We start from the raw sequence: 19,141 nt of genomic DNA on the forward strand, positions 1-19,141 counted from the left end.
TTTTGTGGGACCTGTCTTTTCTAATGATAGAATAGTTTGGTGGAGTTATTTCAGAATTTTTTATATGGGGTTTTAACCATGTTTCAGAGATAGAAAGGATGTCTGGTTTATTATGTATTAGCCAAGCATGGAGGTTAGGGACTTTGTTTACTATACTTTGGGAGTTTAAAGAAGCAAGTAATATGGACTTGTCTGTAGTGGATGAGGTAAGGGGGCCTGGGTTGGGATGGATATCACCTGATAATAAAGTGGTTATCAGATGTAGGATTGGGTTGGATAGGTAATTGGATAGTTTAGTGAATATATTGAGTTGTAGTGTAATTCTGAAGGATTTATTAGGTATTATGGGGGTAGAGTGATTTAGAGAAGTGATAAGTTTGTACTGAAAGAGTAGGAGGTTTTTTAAATGATATAGATGGGGAGAAATAGGTGTGTGTGTGAGTATGAGAGAGGGGTATTAAGATGGTTAGTTACATGGAAGGATTGTGAGTGGTAGGAGTTAGTAGGTTGGGTGAGGTAGAAAAGATAGGATAAATTAAGAAGTAGTAGTAATAGAAAGGGAATGAATGAGAGTTTTGCGAGCATGATGAAATGGGTTTACTTACAGGTGTAGTGTTGTTGATGAGTTATTATGGGTGTAAGTGGGGAAATATGTATAAAGGAATAGGCAAGTAGTTAAATAGTAGGGAAGGGAAGGAGAGTAATTTATGTTAGGAGGGGGTGTGGTTCTGGAGTGGGTTAAAGAGAAAGTGGAGCTTATTGGCTAGTTGAGATAGTCATGGGGAGGAGAATGAGTGTCAATTATGGTGGGATGGGAGTGGGTGTGTCACAGGTATTGGGAAAATGATTGGTGTAGACTGGTAGTGGGTGTGGTTTAGGGGAATAAGGGTAGAGGTGTTGGGGTGGGTGAGTTTGGGGGTAGGGTAGGGGAGTGGAGTGAGCCTGCAGGGTGAACAGAGCAGGCTACAGCAAGTAGTGGAGGATTCAGCAGAGACAATCAGTAAGCACTGTTTAGTAGGAGATAGACAGATGAGGAGGTAAGTAGCAGCTAGAAAAGCAGGAAGGTAAGTGTTAAAATGTAATGCTTTAACTACACTCAGGACCTGAATGACCACTCCCCTTGCCTATGATATGCATATGCTTGGACTGGTAATCTTAAATCCAGTCTACAGACAAACTCCCTCTTTATGTCTCATCATAGCCTACCACCTGAACCAGCTGGCTGAACTCTGATAAATGCATGACACATCTTGCATCTGTGTACGAGAATGTATCATGTGCAGTGCTCATGTTTCTTAGGTTCATAGGTATCTGTGTACAGGTATGTATCATGTGCAGTGCTCATGTTTCTTAGGTTCATAGGTATCTGTGTATGGGAATGTATCATGTGCAGTGCTCATGTTTCTTAGGTTCATAGGTATCTGTGTACTGGAATGTATCTTGTGCAGTGCTCATGTTTCTTAGGTTCATAGGTATCTGTCTACGAGAATGTATCTTGTGCAGTGCTCATGTTTCTTAGGTTCATAGGTATCCATGTATGGGAATGTGTCATGTGCAGTGCTCATGTTTCTTCAGTTCATAGGTATCTGTGTATGGGAATGTATCATGTGCAGTGCTCATGTTTCTTAGGTTCATAGGTATCTGTGTACAGGAATGTATCATGCGCAGTGCTCATGTTTCTTAGGTTCATAGGTATCTGTGTATGGGAATTTATCATGTGCAGTGCTCATGTTGCTTAGGTTTATAAGTATCTGTGTACTAGAATGTATCATGTGCAGTGCTCATGTTTCTTAGGTTCATAGGTATCTGTGTACAGGAATGTATAATGTGCAGTGCTCATGTTTCTTAGGTTCATAGGTATCTGTGTACAGGAATGTATCATGTGCAGTGCTCATGTTTCTTAGGTTCATAGGTATCTGTGTACGGGAATGTATCATGTGCAGTGCTCATGTTTCTTAGGTTCATAAGTATCTGTGTATGGGAATGTATCATGTGCAGTGTTCATGTTTCTTAGGTTCATAGGTATCTGTTTACGAGAATGTATCATGCACAGTGCTCATGTTTCTTAGGTTCATAGGTATCTGTGTACGGGAATGTATCATGTGCAGTGCTCATGTTTCTTAGGTTCATAGGTATCTGTGTACGGGAATGTATCATGTGCAGTGCTCATGTTTCTTAGGTTCATAGGTATCTGTGTATGGGAATGTATCATGTGCAGTGCTCATGTTTCTTAGGTTCACAGGTATCTGTGTATGGGAATGTATCATGTGTAGTGCTCATGTTTCTTAGGTTAATAGGTATTTGTGTACGGGAATGTATCTAGCGCAATGCTCATGTTTCTTAGGTTCATAGATATCTGTGTACGGGAATGTATCTTGTGCAGTGCTCATGTTTCTTAGGTTCATAGGTATCCATGTATGGGAATGTATCATTTGCAGTGCTCATGTTTCTTCGGTTCATAGGTATCTGTGTATGGGAATGTATCATGTGCAGTGCTCATGTTTCTTAGGTTCATAGATATCTGTGTACAGGAATGTATCATGTGCAGTGCTCATGTTTCTTTGGTTCATAGGTATCTGTGTGTGGGAATGTATCATGTGCAGTGCTCATGTTTCTTAGCTTCATGGGTATTTGTGTACGGGAATGTATCATGTGCAGTGCTCATGTTTCTTAGGTTCATAAGTATCCATGTATGGGAATGTATCATGTGCAGTGCTCATGTTTCTTAGGTTCATAGGTATCTGTGTACGGGAATGTATCATGTGCAGTGCTCATGTTTCTTAGGTTCATAGGTATCTGTGTACGGGAATGTATCATGTGCAGTGCTCATGTTTCTTAGGTTCATAGGTATCTGTGTATGGGAATGTATCATGTGCAGTGCTCATGTTTCTTAGGTTAATAGGTATTTGTGTACGGGAATGTATCTTGCGCAATGCTCATGTTTCTTAGGTTCATAGGTATCTGTGTACGGGAATGTATCATGTGCAGTGCTCATGTTTCTTAGGTTCATAGGTATCCATGTATGGGAATGTATCATGTGCAGTGCTCATGTTTCTTAGGTTCATAGGTATCTGTGTATGGGAATGTATCATGTGCAGTGCTCATGTTTCTTAGGTTCATAGGTATCTGTGTACAGGAATGTATCATGTGCAGTGCTCATGTTTCTTTGGTTCATAGGTATCTGTGTATGGGAATGTATCATGTGCAGTGCTCATGTTTCTTAGGTTCATTGGTATCTGTCTACGGGAATGTATCATGTGCAGTGCTCATGTTTCTTATGTTCATAGGTATCTGTGTACAGGAATGTATCATGCGCAGTGCTCATGTTTCTTAGGTTCATAGGTATCTGTGTACTAGAATGTATCATGTGCAGTGCTCATGTTTCTTAGGTTCATAGGTATCTGTGTACGGGAATGTATCATGTGCAGTGCTCATGTTTCTTATGTTCATAGGTATCTGTGTACAGGAATGTTTCATGCGCAGTGCTCATGTTTTTTCGGTTTATAGGTATCTGTGTACTGGAATATATCATGTGCAGTGCTCATGTTTCTTAGGTTCATAGGTATCTGTGTATGGGAATGTATCTTGTGCAGTGCTCATGTTTCTTCGGTTCATAGGTATCTGTGGACGCGAACGTAGCATGTGCAGTGCTCATGTTTCTTAGGTTCATAGGTATCTGTGTCGGAGAATGTATCATGTGCAGTGCTCATGTTTCTTAGGTTCATAGGTATCTGTGTACGGGAATGTATCATATGCAGTGCTCATGTTTCTTAGGTTCATAGGTATGTGTGTATGGGAATGTATCATGTGCAGTGCTCATGTTTCTTCAGTTCATAGGTATCTGTGTATGGGAATGTATCATGTGCAGTGCTCATGTTTCTTAGGTTCATAGGTATCAGTGTATGGGAATGTATCATGTGCAGTGCTCATGTTTCTTAGGTTTATAGGTATCTGTGTACAGGAATGTATTATGTGCAGTACTCGTGTTTCTTAGGTTCATAGGTATCTGTGTTTGGGAATGTATCATGTGTAGTGCTCATGTTTCTTAGGTTCATAGGTATCTGTGTACAGGAATGTATCATGTGCAGTGCTCATGTTTCTTAGGTTCATAGGTATCTGTGTACGGGAATGTATCCTGTGCTGTGCTCATGTTTCTTAGGTTCATAGGTATCTGTGTACGGGAATGTATCATGTGCAGTGCTCATGTTTCTTCAGTTCATAGGTATCTGTGTATGGGAATGTATCATGTGCAGTGCTCATGTTTCTTAGGTTCATAGGTATATACTAGACTAATGATCATCAGGGCTGTTATAAGCTTAGTCATGGATTCCAACCCAATTGTGTCCCTATGCATCATGGGTGTTTATTAGGAAGGGGTATGTTAGATAGGCAGTTTCTAGAGGATGTATGGGGGTATGTTACTTTGGGCATTACTGTCTCTGTCTCTCTATCAGAGACATGGGGGCAAGACCCGGGGTGAATTTCTGGTTTCCTATCCATTAGTCAAGGTCGTGCTTAAATAGGGTTAGGGATGGACTCTACTTCATATGGCTGGGGATCCTGTTCCAGAGCATGGGGATCCTCTAAGACACACATCTGTCTCACCATCATGTCTTATTTATGTCACAAGCAAAATTTAAATCCTTGGATCTAGTGGTTCTGATGCTGTTCATTTTGTGGACGGGCAAAAGGTCCATCAAAGCTGGATCTGAGGATGCCTTGTACACCAGGTATAGATCTACTCTCAGTAACCTGTATGAGACATAGTATAGTGATAGGCTTTAAGGCGGATCTGAGGATGCCTTGTACACCAGGTATAGATCTACTCTCAGTAACCTGTATGAGACATAGTATAGTGATAGGCTTTAAGGCAATCTGTTTAGGACAATGTGTTTATACCTTGAATTCTCATCATAAGGAAACTTTGTGGACATACCAACTGTTGTATTTGGTCAAGTACATGTGAAAGGGGGCATTATACTCAACGATGGTTCTGATAACGGTGGAATAAAGTGGCACTATGGCTTCCTTGTACCTGGATGCCATGCCTTATCTATATTTTGGATGACATAGAATGATTTTCTTACTACAGTGGCTATGTTACTGTCTACATATGTTCCCAGAGGGTTTATATCATAACCGCGAAACCGCACAACATTAAACGGCATTTCATCAAATCCGAAATCGAAGCCGTGGCGCATCAAATTCTTACCCAGGGCAAGAATTCGGTGGGCCGTTCTGTGGCTTTGCTATTTCCTCCACTGTGGTGCGATCTCAGAGTTGGTATATTTAAGTAGGGGGTGTGTGGAGGGCACGGGGGCAAAGCCCCCCACATTAGACATCATTTTTGGTGTGCTTGTGTTGTGTGTGTGTTTCTCGGAACAGCAAATTTTTTTCGCAGGGAAAAAATTTGCTGTTCTGAGCTTTCAATGTTATCACCTTTCGAACTTCCAAGTTCGAGCTTATGGTGTTTGATATTTTGGAAGTTCGATTATGTGATATAAACCCATTCCCAGATCCCTGACTACTGTGTCAACTCTTAGAGGTGTCTTATTGATGAGGTAATTAGCCTGGGTGGCAGTTTTCCCAATAGCACTATAATGCATTTCTTGGCATTGTGTTTTAGTCCAAGACTTTGGCATCAGTTTATGTCTGTGTTAGACACTCTTGTAAGATGTTTGTGTCATGGGGTGGGGATCTATGATACCTCCAAATTTGCTATCGTCTGTGAACTTACTAAGTGAGAGGCCCTTGACATTAGCCTTTACCTCTGAGAAGTAGATATCAAACAGAAGTGGTTCCAGAACAGAGCCCTGAGTTTACATGCTGGTGACTGGTCTCTTAGTGGAGGTGGAATAACCAATCCTGACTTCCTGAGTCCTGTCTGTGAGCCAGCTGGCAATCCTATTAGTTATGTAGGAATTTATGCCCAGTTTGGTGAGTGTGTCAACTATACCTGAGTGGGATATTGTACTCAGCACCTTGGCCAGGTCCACTTAGGTGATATGCACTGTTTATCCCTTATCCATTGCATGGCGACCTTCTCAAAGAAGTCTTCCAGGTTTAGTAGGCATGACCTTCCCCTGACAACGCCAAAATGAGTTGGGTTCAGTGTCTGAATGTTGCTTATGTCTTTGTTGATCATTTCCATGATGGTTTCACATATAAGTGTATAAACTAGTAACCAAAGCCAAGTGGTAGACAAACTCTAACCAACAATAAACTTTTTGCAGTGCAAAGAACGACCATCTTCCAGAAAAACAATTTGGAAATTATGTTTAATGATATATTCATACATAAAACTGTACTATATTTCATCTTTTACATTTCTACAAATTTTATCTGCTTAGTCTAAGATGACTTCTTTGGGCGGCCACGGTGGTGCAGTGGTTAGCATTGCCGCCTCACAGCAAGAGGTTCTCCGGTTCGATCCCCGGCTGGGGTGCCTTCTGTGTGGAGTCTGCATGTCCTCCCTGTGGTCGCGTGGGTTTCCTCCGGGTGTTCTGGTTTCCTCCCACATCCCAAAGACATGCTGCAGGTGGATTGGACACTCTAAATTGGCCCTAGGTGTGCGTGTGTGTGTGCCTTCTGTGGAAGATTGGGCGCCGGGCTGGCAACTCGACACCGTAAAACTCCACTGCCATTCAATGTGCGGACAAGGTGATCCGCTGTGGTGACCCCTGACCAGGAAAAAGACGAAAGAAGAAGAAGAAGTCTAAGATGACTTCTTTGTACAATCTTAGATGGCATCTAGCAACAGCAAGTAAAATAAATAAATACATACACAGCAAGCAAACTCAAGTACTTGCATAACTTTGTAATAAAGGTCACTAAATTTTCTTACTATTATCTGAGACCTGAAAAATCTGCTTTTGTGGACTTTGGGACATGTACTGAAATATGATGATAACTTACAATAAAATAAAACTATTTTTGATATATTGTATAATATGATATGATAATGATGGGTTCAGGCACCTAGGCAGCAAGACATTTCCTTGTGGTACATTTGGTTGGGGAAACATGGCTGAAGTGACATTTAGCTGCAGAGAAACATGGCTGCTGCAAATTCTCTGTGGGCAAAGGGAAGCCCACACTGCCTTGCTCACAGCTTTAATACCCAAGTGCACGGGGCAGAAGAGGTAATGAGTGTTGCAGTCAGTGTACAGTACACGCTTATGTAACCATAATATGTAGAAGTGTGCTACATGGTGGAGCAAATCTTAAATGTTGCTGTAGTCACATTTATGTTTCAATATGCATTTTAGGTAATGTTCCCTAGACACTGTGAATGGATTAATGGTCCACACGCACACCAATTATAAAGGCACTGCTCATTGTCCACTGCATTTTCACTGCCACTGACACGCCTACTGGCCAGCCTGTGACTGATTCCTGCCATACTGCCTGCTGTCTCGTGTTGCCTTGGGGGCCATGGACATTATTTTTCCTCTGTGAGTTTGGTTGTTGAAGTTGTGGGCATGGGACTTTATTCTTCTCTTTGCCCATAGGGAATTGACACCAGCCATAGTTCTCTGCAGTTGAATGTCACTTTAGTGATATGTCCCCAACCAAATGTACTACAGGGAAATGTCTGACTGCCTAGGTACCTGGACATGTTTATGTTCAGTATCACTGCTAGGTTGGGACTATGAGGATGGCTACCATGGGCACAAGCTGCAAGTCAGTGGGGAAATCTCTTTTGCTGGTTGGTTGGGCTTGAGTGAAGTACTGGTAGTCATCACAGCTCCTTAAGTAATTTGCTTTTATTGTGTGTTTGTTAGTAACTTAACAAGTTTTCTTTGTCCCACAGCTGTGGTTAAGGGGCATCATTTGTGGAACTGTAGGATTGCCCAATGTGTCAATCGACTTATCTCTGTTTGTGCAAATAGCTGTCCTGTATTTTAATGTCAGTGATTTGTATTTAAAGGGATAGCTTAATATGATGGATGGATGGATGGATGGATGGATGGATGGATGGATGGATGGATGGACTGTTAGCTAGTTTTAGATGTGTACCAAATAGCACGCATGAAGCTTTGTTAGTAGTTATTATGAGGTGCTGATGGTTTCAAAGCCAGTCCCAGAGTAGGTTAAAATCATTCAGAAGTTTGTCTTGCTGGAGTTTGAATGTAAGATGATAATAACATCATCATAAAGTATGCAGTGCAGAGAAAAATCAGTTATAGCTGAGTATTTATAATTATCAGAAATAGCTAGCGGAGCCTTGATGGAACCAAGAGACCACATAGGTAGTGCATTGGGTGTGTGTGTGTGTGTGTGTGTGTGTGTGTGTGTGTGTGTGTGTGTGTGTGTGTGTGTGTGTGTGTGTGTGTGTGTGTGTGTGTGTGTGTGTGTGTGTGTGTGTGTGTGTGTGTGTGTTCGTGTGTGTGTTTGCGCGTGTGTGTGTGTATGTTGCAGGACGGAATGACTTCTGGACTTTAGAAGACATTGTGGTTGCTGAACCTGCTTTGTAATACTTACATGGGGTTGCCATCCACCTCACAGATGAGGCTGAAATCTTCTCCTTCTTCTGGAAATTCTGCAGTTGACACAATCTTTGCAAGTGGAGGATCTAAAGGGAAAAAAAGGAAAGTAAATGACCAAATCTAGACAAAGTAGAATCTGAGTTTTCCTATTAGTTACTCAAACAGTAGATAGGTTTGGCCTTTGGTATTTACAATAATATTTACAATGCCCTTCTATCAAAAACAGAGGACAGCCATTTGTACATTTGTCTGCTGATACACAGTAATTTTTATATACACGATCCCTATATGGTATGAGCATTTTGTGCTATTTGTAAGACTGCTGCCAACAGTCTCTATCTTCAAAGACATGGTGAATGATTGCTGGTTATACTGGTGTGGAAGACTGAAGTAGGGTTCCAGGACAGTCGATGGTAGAAAGCTATGCAAGAAATGAACCAAAATTTAACAAACAGATAAAGAAATATGTACTTACCTACATGCTTACTTACATAAATAAGTGTGTTATGCTGAATTGTGATTCAAGTTCTTTGAGTATGCATTTAGCGCTGGATGGTTTTACTTATTTTTTTTTAAACAAAAAAAATCTTTATTAAATTATCATACATGACATAGGCAATCATACATTTATATAAATGAAAACAAACCATACTGACCTAATTTTAGTTGTAAGCATTATACATGGCTCAAAAGTTTTAAATTGCTAATTTTGTAGCGTTTTAATTGCATTTACTGTTTAGGGCTGCACACTCAAGTGCGTTAGCCTTTTCTGTGTTTATTTACTGTATTATTGCATTGTTTAGCCTGTTTTAACCCCCCAAAAAACAAAAAATACTAACTTATTTGCTCATTTCCTGCCTTTCCTAGCTAGTATAGTCCAGATCCCAGGCTTTGCTTGTCTCAGGACTTTATTTTCTGTGTTCAGAGCCATCCAGACCTTGCTGTGGTAGAGGGAAGTCCTACTGCTTACCAGTGGGAGTGGTGAGCATTGTACTGCCTATCTAACACTAGAGGAGTGGTTTCCAGCTCTGAAATTGTAATTTTATTAGCCATTTTGGACTGATTTCTGTCACTTTCAATGTTCTGGCTTAAAAACGCGTGTGTTTGCACATTTTTCGCATCGTGCAGCACCACAGGGATACGGTTAAACTATTCCAGGTGCCAGAAAGTATGCTCTTCAAATTTTCCCTTAGAACTAGCTGGTTTCTCTGTAGTAGCACTAAAATCTAAACCCCTGTGACTAGCACTTGCTCTAGAACCTGCTGGAAAGCACTAGGAAGCCTTAAACTGATGCAAGCACTCAACTCTCCTTGTTAATAAGGAGAAATTAATTGTAGGCACTAAACAGCCTATAATTGCAAAGTACCTTGCAAAGGTAAGGGAAAACAGCTCTTGTACTTTACAAAAAAGAACCTAAACAGGCATGTCCAAGGGTCAGCTTCCAGTGATTTCTCCTGTCCACCTGGTGAATCTGGGCATACTGGGGCAATGCAGCAACTGCCTCATGTACACAGACAACCCTCTCTTCCTACCACCCGACACTACAACCTGTGAGAGATGCACTTACAAAGCCAAACTGGAAGCAAAGCTCTCTCCAGACAAGACTGTGCTAGACAGTCAAGAGAAGAAGGTTAACACCTGCTCTACACCTCAAGCAACACATAGCCCTTCAAAATCCACACCATCAACACCCACACATAGCAACACTAAACCCACATATGTGGAGGCCCTTAACATTAATCTGCCCAAGCAACAAGGACCTCTGAAGCTGAAACACAAACAAACACCAGTTACAACCAAAGTGACACATAGCTCACAACACCAGTGTGCCACCCAACAACAGCCCCTAAAGCAAGACAACGTACCCAACACTTTAGTCATAGGTGACTCTATAGTCAGGCACACTGATGTCCCACTCACCAGGCTGAACAAGGAGAAAATTACAGTCAGCTGCCTGTCAGGTGCCAGGATCTGCCACAACACATGCACTCAAGTCACTCCACAACAAGTACAAATACAACTCGGTCATTGTCCATGTTGGAGTGAATGACTTGAGATGTACCTCCCTGGACTACGTCAAAAGAGACATGGAAGAGCTCTTGGATCATGCGACCCAGGCAGATATGACCCTAGCCCTGAGTAGCATCCTGCCTTCGCCCAGAATGATACCACAGTATAAGGACAAAATGATTTACTTCAACAACTGAATAAGCTTCTGGTGTCATTCAAAGGGGATCCAGTATCTGTCTGCCTGGGATGACATGGTCGGCAAACCATGATACTTTGCCAGAGATGGTTTGCACCTGTCACCTCTGGGATTCAGGTTACTGGCTAAAGCTCTTGCCACCCCTATAGTGCCTTTTTTAGACATGGTTCAAAGGACAAAGCCACCACTGTAACACATACAAGCATGCAAAATCTGAAGGTAATGCTACTCAATGCTAGAAGTCTAGACCTCAAAATGCACTCTCTTGAGGCACTCCTAAAAATGGAGAACATTGATATCTGTGCAGTAACTGAGACCTGGTTCAAGACTCCAGAGAGCACCCCTGCAATACCAGGCTACCACTTTTACCACACTTTTCGACCACCAAACCAAGACCAATACACTAAAGGTGGAGGAGTGTCCATATTCACCAAGGATATTCACACCTCCAGGCTACTTGCTCAACACAATGCATCAGAAATTCTCCAGGTGCAATTAACACTAGGTAAGACTGCAATCCAAATTGTAGCTTGCTACAGATCCCCCACCATGCCCCAAGAATCTCACTACACCTTTCTAAACATACTGGAAAATATTAAGATACAACCAAACACCCTAATACCGGGTGATTTCAACTACCCTGCCATTAACTGGGAAAACTACTCAGGTACCAACACCTTTTCCCAATGGTTCTTGGAATTCATGCATTTTAATCCCCTGGATCAACTAATCCAATGTCCCACCAGGGGCTCCAATATCCTAGACCTGGTCGTTACCAACATGGGAGATAGATGCTCCAGACCAGTGGTCACCCCCTCATTGGTCAGGTCTGACCATAAGCAAATCACCCATGACATCCTTATCCCACCCCTAGCCCCCAGTAAGGAAACCTCTGTAAAAAACTTCTCCAAAGCCAACTTCATGCTACTTAAGTCTGAAGTGACAAACTTCATGGCACCCATGCAGACGGGAGTTGAAAGTTCAACTGCTAAATCCTACACTAAGGCACTGTATGAGCACATCCACTCGTGCATGAATTGTGCCATCCCAAATAGAACCAAGAGGCTCTCCTCCAAAAAAAGGAAGCCAATCTGATGGTCCTCTGCCATAAACAAACTATACAACAGAAGGAAGAAATTGTTGCAGAAAAGAGGAAAATCCCAGGATGCAAAAAAACTCCCTTACCAGCCTCAGTAAGAAGCTGAGATCCCTCATAAAATCCTCCAAAGCTAGTTATGAAAATAAAATTGCCAAAGATTCCAAAGACAACCACAAGGTATTCTGTAGTTATGTCAAGAATCTAAATGGCAATGCTCAGATCTGCTCTGAGCTACAACAGAATGGCATTAAATATACTGATCCTAAGGATATTGCCAATATCCTGGCAGATCGATTCAGTGCCAAATTCACCCCCTAAAGAGCCTATCTCAATATCAAAAGATTGCCAAATTCCAGTAATCACGGCCACACAGGTAGAAACCACACTCTCCAAAGCTAAGAATACAGCATCCATGGGACCAGATGACATCCCAAGCGGTGTACTACATGAACTACAAAATGAACTGGCACCTCACCTAGGTGTCATGTTTAATCATAGCCTCACCTCAGACTTCATGCCCACTGAGTGGTGCACAGCTACAGTTATCCCACTCCACAAGGGGGGGATCCACCTTGGATCACAGGAACTACCTTCTCATCAGTCTGATGAGCCTGATCTGCAAGGGCATGGAACGCATTATCATGGAACTTATAAACAAAGACATTGGCAACCTTCAAACACTGGACCCCACACAGTTTGGGTTCGTGAAGGGCCGATCATGTCTTCTGAACCTGATTGACTTCTTTGAATCAGTCTCCAGAGTTGTGGACAAGGGTAAGGCAGTCCTGACAGCCTATCTGGACCTCGCCAAGGCCTTCGACACCATCCCCCATTCTGGAATCAAAGATAAACTTAATAAGCTGGGCATAAATCCCTACATCATTTGATGGGTTGCCAGCTGGTTTACTGACAGAACGCAGACTGTAAAAGTAGCTGACTCCAAATCCAGCTCCAGACAAGTGACAAGTGGAGTACCTCAGGGTCCAGTCCTGGGACCGCTCTTGTTTGGCATCTACTTCTCTGAAGTACAGGCCAACACTAAGGGACTCTGGCTAGCAAAGTTTGCAGATGACTGCAAACTGGGAGCCATTACTGAATCCCCAAATGATGTGGATATTCTACAAAAGGGCCTTACAGAAACAGATGCTTGGTGCCAGAGCCATGGGCTCAATCTTAATACCAAGAAATGTATAGTTATCCCCTTTGGGAAAAACCATGTACCCATGAATTACCACATAGGTGGCAGTACACTAAACACCGAAAGTGTAATGAGCGACTTAGGGACACAGGTGGACAGTGGTCTCACCTTCGATAACTACATCGCCACAACAGTCAGGAAATCCTTCTATGTGGCACACTTCATCACTAAGGGCTTTTCATCCAGAAAAAAGGAGGTCATTGTCCCACTGTACTCATCCCTCATTAGACCCATTATAGAGTACAACATCCCATTTGGTATGTATCTCACAAGACATCTGCAACAGCTGGAAAGGCTGCAGAAATACCTCACTAAAAGAATCACAGGCCTAAAGCAGATGCCCTATGCCGACCATCTAACAAAACTCCAGCTATACTCTGTAGAATATCGTCTACTCAGATGCGATCTCTGCTTAACATACAAGGCCATGTCAAATATCGAGCTGTTGGACATGCTTCACTTAAAGAAATCCCAATCCCTCAGAGCCACATGCTCCAGGGATCTAAACCTTGTCATCACAATGAACAGAACATGCTGGAGGGATAGGTTCCTGATACTCTGGAATAGACTGCCCATACATGTCAAGCAGAGCGCCTCCTTGGCCCTCTTCCAAAGGAACCTTGACGATTGGATGGGAGATAGGAAATTCACCCCAGGGATCACGTCAGTTGCCTTGCTAGACAGGGGTCCAGGGAAGTAAATATTGTAGGAAGAAATATCCGGGGAATTGTTTGGCTAGGTTTGTATAGGGCCTAGGGCCGATAACCTAGTACCAGCCTATGAACCTATGAACCTAACATCTATCCAGTCATTGGCAGTCAAACATTTCATAGCTCATTCAAGTCCATGCCTTCTTTTAAACCTCATTCCTCCTCTGCACGTATTGTTCCCGCAATTCCCATATTTTTCTATGTAATTTGCTCCTACCTTTTTCTAAAAATCCCAATTCCAGTTGTTTTATCTCTGTTACTGTATTCACTACTTCTAGTACAGTTGGCTTAAATTTTGATTTACATTTTCTAGTAATTAATTTTTTAGCAGCCACAGTAATTATAGTCAGCAAGGCCTTACTATGTCTAGGCAATTCCAATTTCCCTAGTTACACCAATTTTCTCACCCAGTATCTCCGACAGAGTAGTCTGCAGGGAATCTTTAAAGTCTGCCAACTTATTACAGTCTCAGAAAATAGGTTCCCAATTATGTCTTTCTTCCCGATCATACCTCCAACATTTGCTGTCTACCTGAGGAAAAATTCTCTGGAGTCTACTTTGGGTATAAAAATATGATGTAAACATTTACAATCAAAAATCCCAAATCTTCTAGTTTTTATTGCATATTTGTGAGACATACATATATCCCTCCAGTGTTTCCTTGTGAACTGCTTATCCAGTCTCCCTTTCCAGTCCTTTCTAACCTCCTCTGATTGATTCTTATAGTTATCATGCAATATTTTATATTCTCTACTCATCATTCCTTTTTTAAAAGAAGCTTAAATTCTAGATAACTTGGTGGATTTATTGAGTACCGCTGTACAGTTTCATCACTGGTGGTGCAACCTTGGAGTTGTTATATAAAAATAAAGGGATGTGAGGGGTATTGCCCTACTTTTCCATGCAGTGTAACTTTTCTGTGTATTTATGTATTTATTTTATAGTAATGGCTGTACGTGGATTCAATATTTGTATGTGTGTGTGTGTGTGTGTGTGTGTGTTCGCTTATGTGTGTGCACTCATGCATGTATGTGAGTATATTTTTGCATGATATGAGTGCAAGTGCCTTTGTGTAGTCTAATTTTGACTGGGTGTGAATAGGAAGGATTTTTAAATGACTTATCAAAAGACAGAGGGAACTGTAAAGTTTCACTATATCGTATTCAACAAAGCACACTTTAATGGACTACAATACAGTGAAACGGGCAACCAGCTTATATATGAGAATTTATCCAAGTCCCTTTTACCCATTTTCCACATGGGGTCAGGGTATCACTTCAACAGTGACAATCATCTAGAACCAAGGTTCACATGGCCGGATGGTTAGCATGGGTCAATATCCAATAGGGGTTATAGAATGAACATGCAGAAGAAGAATTAAGTATGAGAGAAGGTGGTAGGTAATATGACAGAAAAGTAGGTGGAAAGGAAATAAGGGTGAAGAAAACAGCATTTAGAATTTGCAAGGACCATTAATAATGGGAAGGGTAGGCATATGAGAGTGAGAAATTCTAAAGTGACTGAATATAGGTGAAAGTCCAGGGTTCTGAAGTAGTGGGAGATGTGAGAGGAGAAGGAGTAGAAGGCCAGTAGAAAGAACGATTGGTAGAATGCAGTACTGTCATCTATTTCTCAACTCTGGCTCTCTCATCGGTCGACACCTCGGAATGCACAGTCTTCTGTTGAAAATAGCAACAATATGGCTGTTTGTATACTTAATCAAAGTTAAAATGCAGTTCTCTCTCTTCTAAAAATGTTGTAAAGCATGTTGTATATTATTGCCTTTAAAATGTTAGTGTCACTCTGTTTATTACTGTTGTTTGTACATTGTAGCTTTTCTAGCAGGACCTCCAGTTAAAATGGGTCCTGTGCCAGTTGGACTTTCCTGGTAAACAAAATAAATAAATAAATTGTTTTAAATATAATACCATTGGCAAAGTCAGCTTGTCTACGGTCTGGCAGTGTCAGATAGACTGACTTATACTAAGACTGTTCCTTTAGCATGTAGTGGGTACCAGATAAGTATGTTAGGTACTACTTGGAGGATACTGGAGTATAATATTCTGTCAGCAATTGTTAGCTGAGTAATTTTCAGCAAATTAGGCATTTCTAAACAGCTAACCTGGCTTAAAGACTCATAGGTTCATAGGTTCATACGTGTGTACTAGGATAATGGCCTTGGTACCTTTACAAGCCTAGCCCATAGGATTACCCTGGCATCATGCCACCCAACCTTAGTTCCCAGTGCCTCTGTCGAGTAGAGCTACTGGAGTGATCCCTGGGATGAATTTTCTATTTCCCATCCACTCATCAAGATATCTCTTGAAGAGGGCCAGTGAGGTGCTCTGCTTGACATGTATGGGAAGTCTATTACAGAGCATGGGCAATCTCTGGGTTATGAACCTGTCCCTCCAGCATGTTCTGTTGATTGTGGTAATGTGGTTGAGGTCTCTGGAGTGTGTGGTGTGGAGGGATTGGGATTTCTTTAGATGTAGCATTTCTAACAGAGCTGAGTCAGACATGACTTTGTAAGTCAAGCAGAGCTCTCCTCTAAGTAGGATATATGAGACAGAGAATAGTGGAGTTTTCTGAGTCTGTCCATATAGGACAAGTGTTTAAGGCCTAGGATCCTCTTTGTGAAGTACTTTTGCAGCCTCTCCAGTTGTTGCAGGTGTCTAGTGAGGTACATGCCAAATGGGGCATTGTACTCGATGATTGGCCTAATGAGGGAAGAGTAGAGGGAGACAATGACCTTCTTTCTTCCTGGATGCAAAACCCTTAGTAATGAGATGTGACACATAGGACTTTCTGACCACAGTGGCAATGTGGTGGTCAAAAGAGAGAGTTTGCTGTCAACCTGTGTTCCCAGACCTCTTATAACACCTTCTCTGTTCAGTGGACTACCATCGATGTGGTAATTCAAGGGGATGGGGTTTTTCCCAAGGGGGATGATGACACATTTTTTGGCAGTGAGCTTAAGGCCATGATTCTGACACCAGTCATTGGTCTCAGTGAGGTATTTCTGTAGGATGTCAGCATCACTTAGGGAGTTAATAATAGCTCCCAACTTGCAATCGTTTGTGAACTTTGTCAGCCAGAGTCCCTTTATGTTGGCCTGGACTTCAGAGAAGTACATACCAAACAGGAGAGGACCCAGGACCGAACCCTGTGAGACTCCACTCGTGACTGGTCTGCAGTCTGACTTGGAATCAGCTACTTTCACACTGTGGGTTCTATCTGTGAGCCAGTTTGCAACCCTCCTATTGATATAGGGGTTGATGCCTAGCTTAGTAAAATTTTCTATGATTCCTGAGTGGGGAATGGTGTCAAAGGCCTTGACCAGATCAAGGTAGGCTGTATGAACCACCTTGCCTTCATCCACAGCTCTGGTGACTGACTCAAAGAAGTCAACCAAGTTGAGCAGGCATAATCTACCCTTCACAAAACCAAACTGTGTAGAATCCAGAGTTTGGAGATTCCCTATATCCTTGTTTATTAGATCCATGATGATGCGTTCCACAGCTTTGCATATCAGATTCGTCAGGCTAATGGGGCGATAGTTCCCAGGGTCTGTAGTCACTCCTCCTTTGTGGAGAGGGATGACTTTAGCAGTGCACCATTTGGTAGGGACAAAGCCTGAGGTGAGGCAGAGATTGAACAGGGCACACAGGTGAGGTGTCAGTTCAGTCTGTAGTTCATGTAGAACACAGTCAGATATATTGTCAGGTCCCATAGAAGCTGTATTCTTGGCCTTGGACAGTGCTGTTTTAACCTGTGTAGCAGTAATACTGGGTGCCTGGCAATCTACTGGTATTGTGATTGGTCCTTTGGTGGGAGTAAAGTTGGCACTGAATCTGTCAGCCAGTATATTGGCAATGTCTGTTGGCTCGGTATAGGAGGTACCATTGTGCAGTAGCTCAGAGAAAATCTGGGAATTGATGTGGTGATTCTTTACATAATTATAGAAGGCCTTGTGGTTGTCTTTACTATCTTCTGCAATTCTGTTTTCATAGCTAGCTTTAGAGGATTTGATGAGGGATCTCAACTTTTTGTTGAGGCTGATAAGGGAGTTTTTCCTCTCTTGGGACTTTACCTTATTCCACATCAGTTTCCTCCTGCTGTTGTAGATTTGTTTATGGCAGGGGACCACCATATTGCCTTCCTTTTTTTGGAGGAGGCCATCTTGGTTCTATTGGGTATGGCGAGATCCATGCATTTGTGTATGTGTTTGTACAGTGCATTGGTGTATGATTCGGTGCTCATGCAACTATTCTCCATTTTTATGGGTGGCGTGAAGTTAACCACCTCTGTTTTTAGGAGCCCAAAATTAGCTTTGGAGAAGTTTTTCATGGTGGTTACCTTTGCGGGGGGTTGGGGGTGGGAGGGATGTGGATTTACAAGGTGATTAGCTTGTGGTCGGATCTAACCAGGGAGGAGTTGACTGTTGGTGTAGAGCAATGGTCGCCCATGTTAGTAATGACCAGATCAAGGATGTTGCTACCTCTAGTGGGGGTAAGAATGAGCTGGTCCAGGGCATTGGAATTAATGAATTCCAGGAAATGTTGGGCAAGTGTATTGGTACATAAGTAGTTTTCCCAGTTAATGGAGAGGTAATTGAAGTTGCCCAGTATGAGGGTGTTAGGTTGGACCCTAATATTCTCCAGGGTGCTTAGGAATGTGGAGTGTGAGTCTTGGGACATGATTGGGGACCTCTAGCAGGCTACTACCTGAATCGGTGCTTACCCAGTGTTAGCTGCACCTGAAGTATCTCAGATGCATTATGCTGGACTACCAGTCTAGAGGTGTGCACATCCTTTATGAATATGGAAACACCACTGCCTTTGGAGCTTCAGTCCAAGTTCTGGGGCCTAAATGTGTGGAATGAGTTATAGCCTGGTACTGCAGGGGTGCTTTCTGCTGCCTTGAACCAGGTCTCTGTTACAGCACAAATGTTGATGTTTTCCATTTTAAGGAGTGCTTCAAGCAAGTGCATTTTGAGATTTAGACTTCCAGCGTTGAGCAGCGTGACTCTCATATTGCATTTGTTTGATGTGGTAAGGGTGGGAAGGTAAGGCAACACAGCATGTATGTGTTGTTATAGACCAGCTCAGGTTTATATCTGGAATGGTCATCAGAGAACTTAGTACATGGAAAGCATACAGGAGTTTGTGAGGAGGAATGCAGAGGCAGTAGCTGTCCTAGTACAGTTGGTCATAAAAGCTTTGGCCATGTATCATGTGCCAGCCCACCTATGACTGGATACTGTAAAAAAGGAATACAGAGGTCAAACCTAAAGTTCATTGCCCGAGATGACACCAAGAAGCTTTGCAAATTTTACAGCTTGAATGGCTAAGGCATCAAAATACATAATAAGCAGGTCTGGAACAGGGAGGTAGGAGACTAGCTTATGGCCAAACAGCAAGTTGTTTAGAGGACATT

At 42.3% G+C, this 19,141-nt stretch overlaps 1 protein-coding gene across 1 annotated transcript in view; it reads right to left on the reverse strand.

The window, feature by feature from the left end:
• Nucleotides 1-19,141, reverse strand: part of LOC122813145 (cell adhesion molecule 3-like) — a 394,215-nt gene that overhangs the window by 142,397 nt on the left and 232,677 nt on the right. The window contains exon 6 of the mRNA XM_044085295.1: nt 8,485-8,575. Within this exon, the coding sequence (XP_043941230.1) occupies nt 8,485-8,575 (91 nt within the window). The remainder of the gene's footprint in view (nt 1-8,484; nt 8,576-19,141) is intronic.

This window comes from Protopterus annectens, chromosome 10.part0 (assembly GCF_019279795.1).
Source record: "Protopterus annectens isolate FY-2018-M chromosome 10.part0, PAN1.0, whole genome shotgun sequence".
NCBI lineage: Eukaryota > Metazoa > Chordata > Ceratodontiformes > Protopteridae > Protopterus > Protopterus annectens.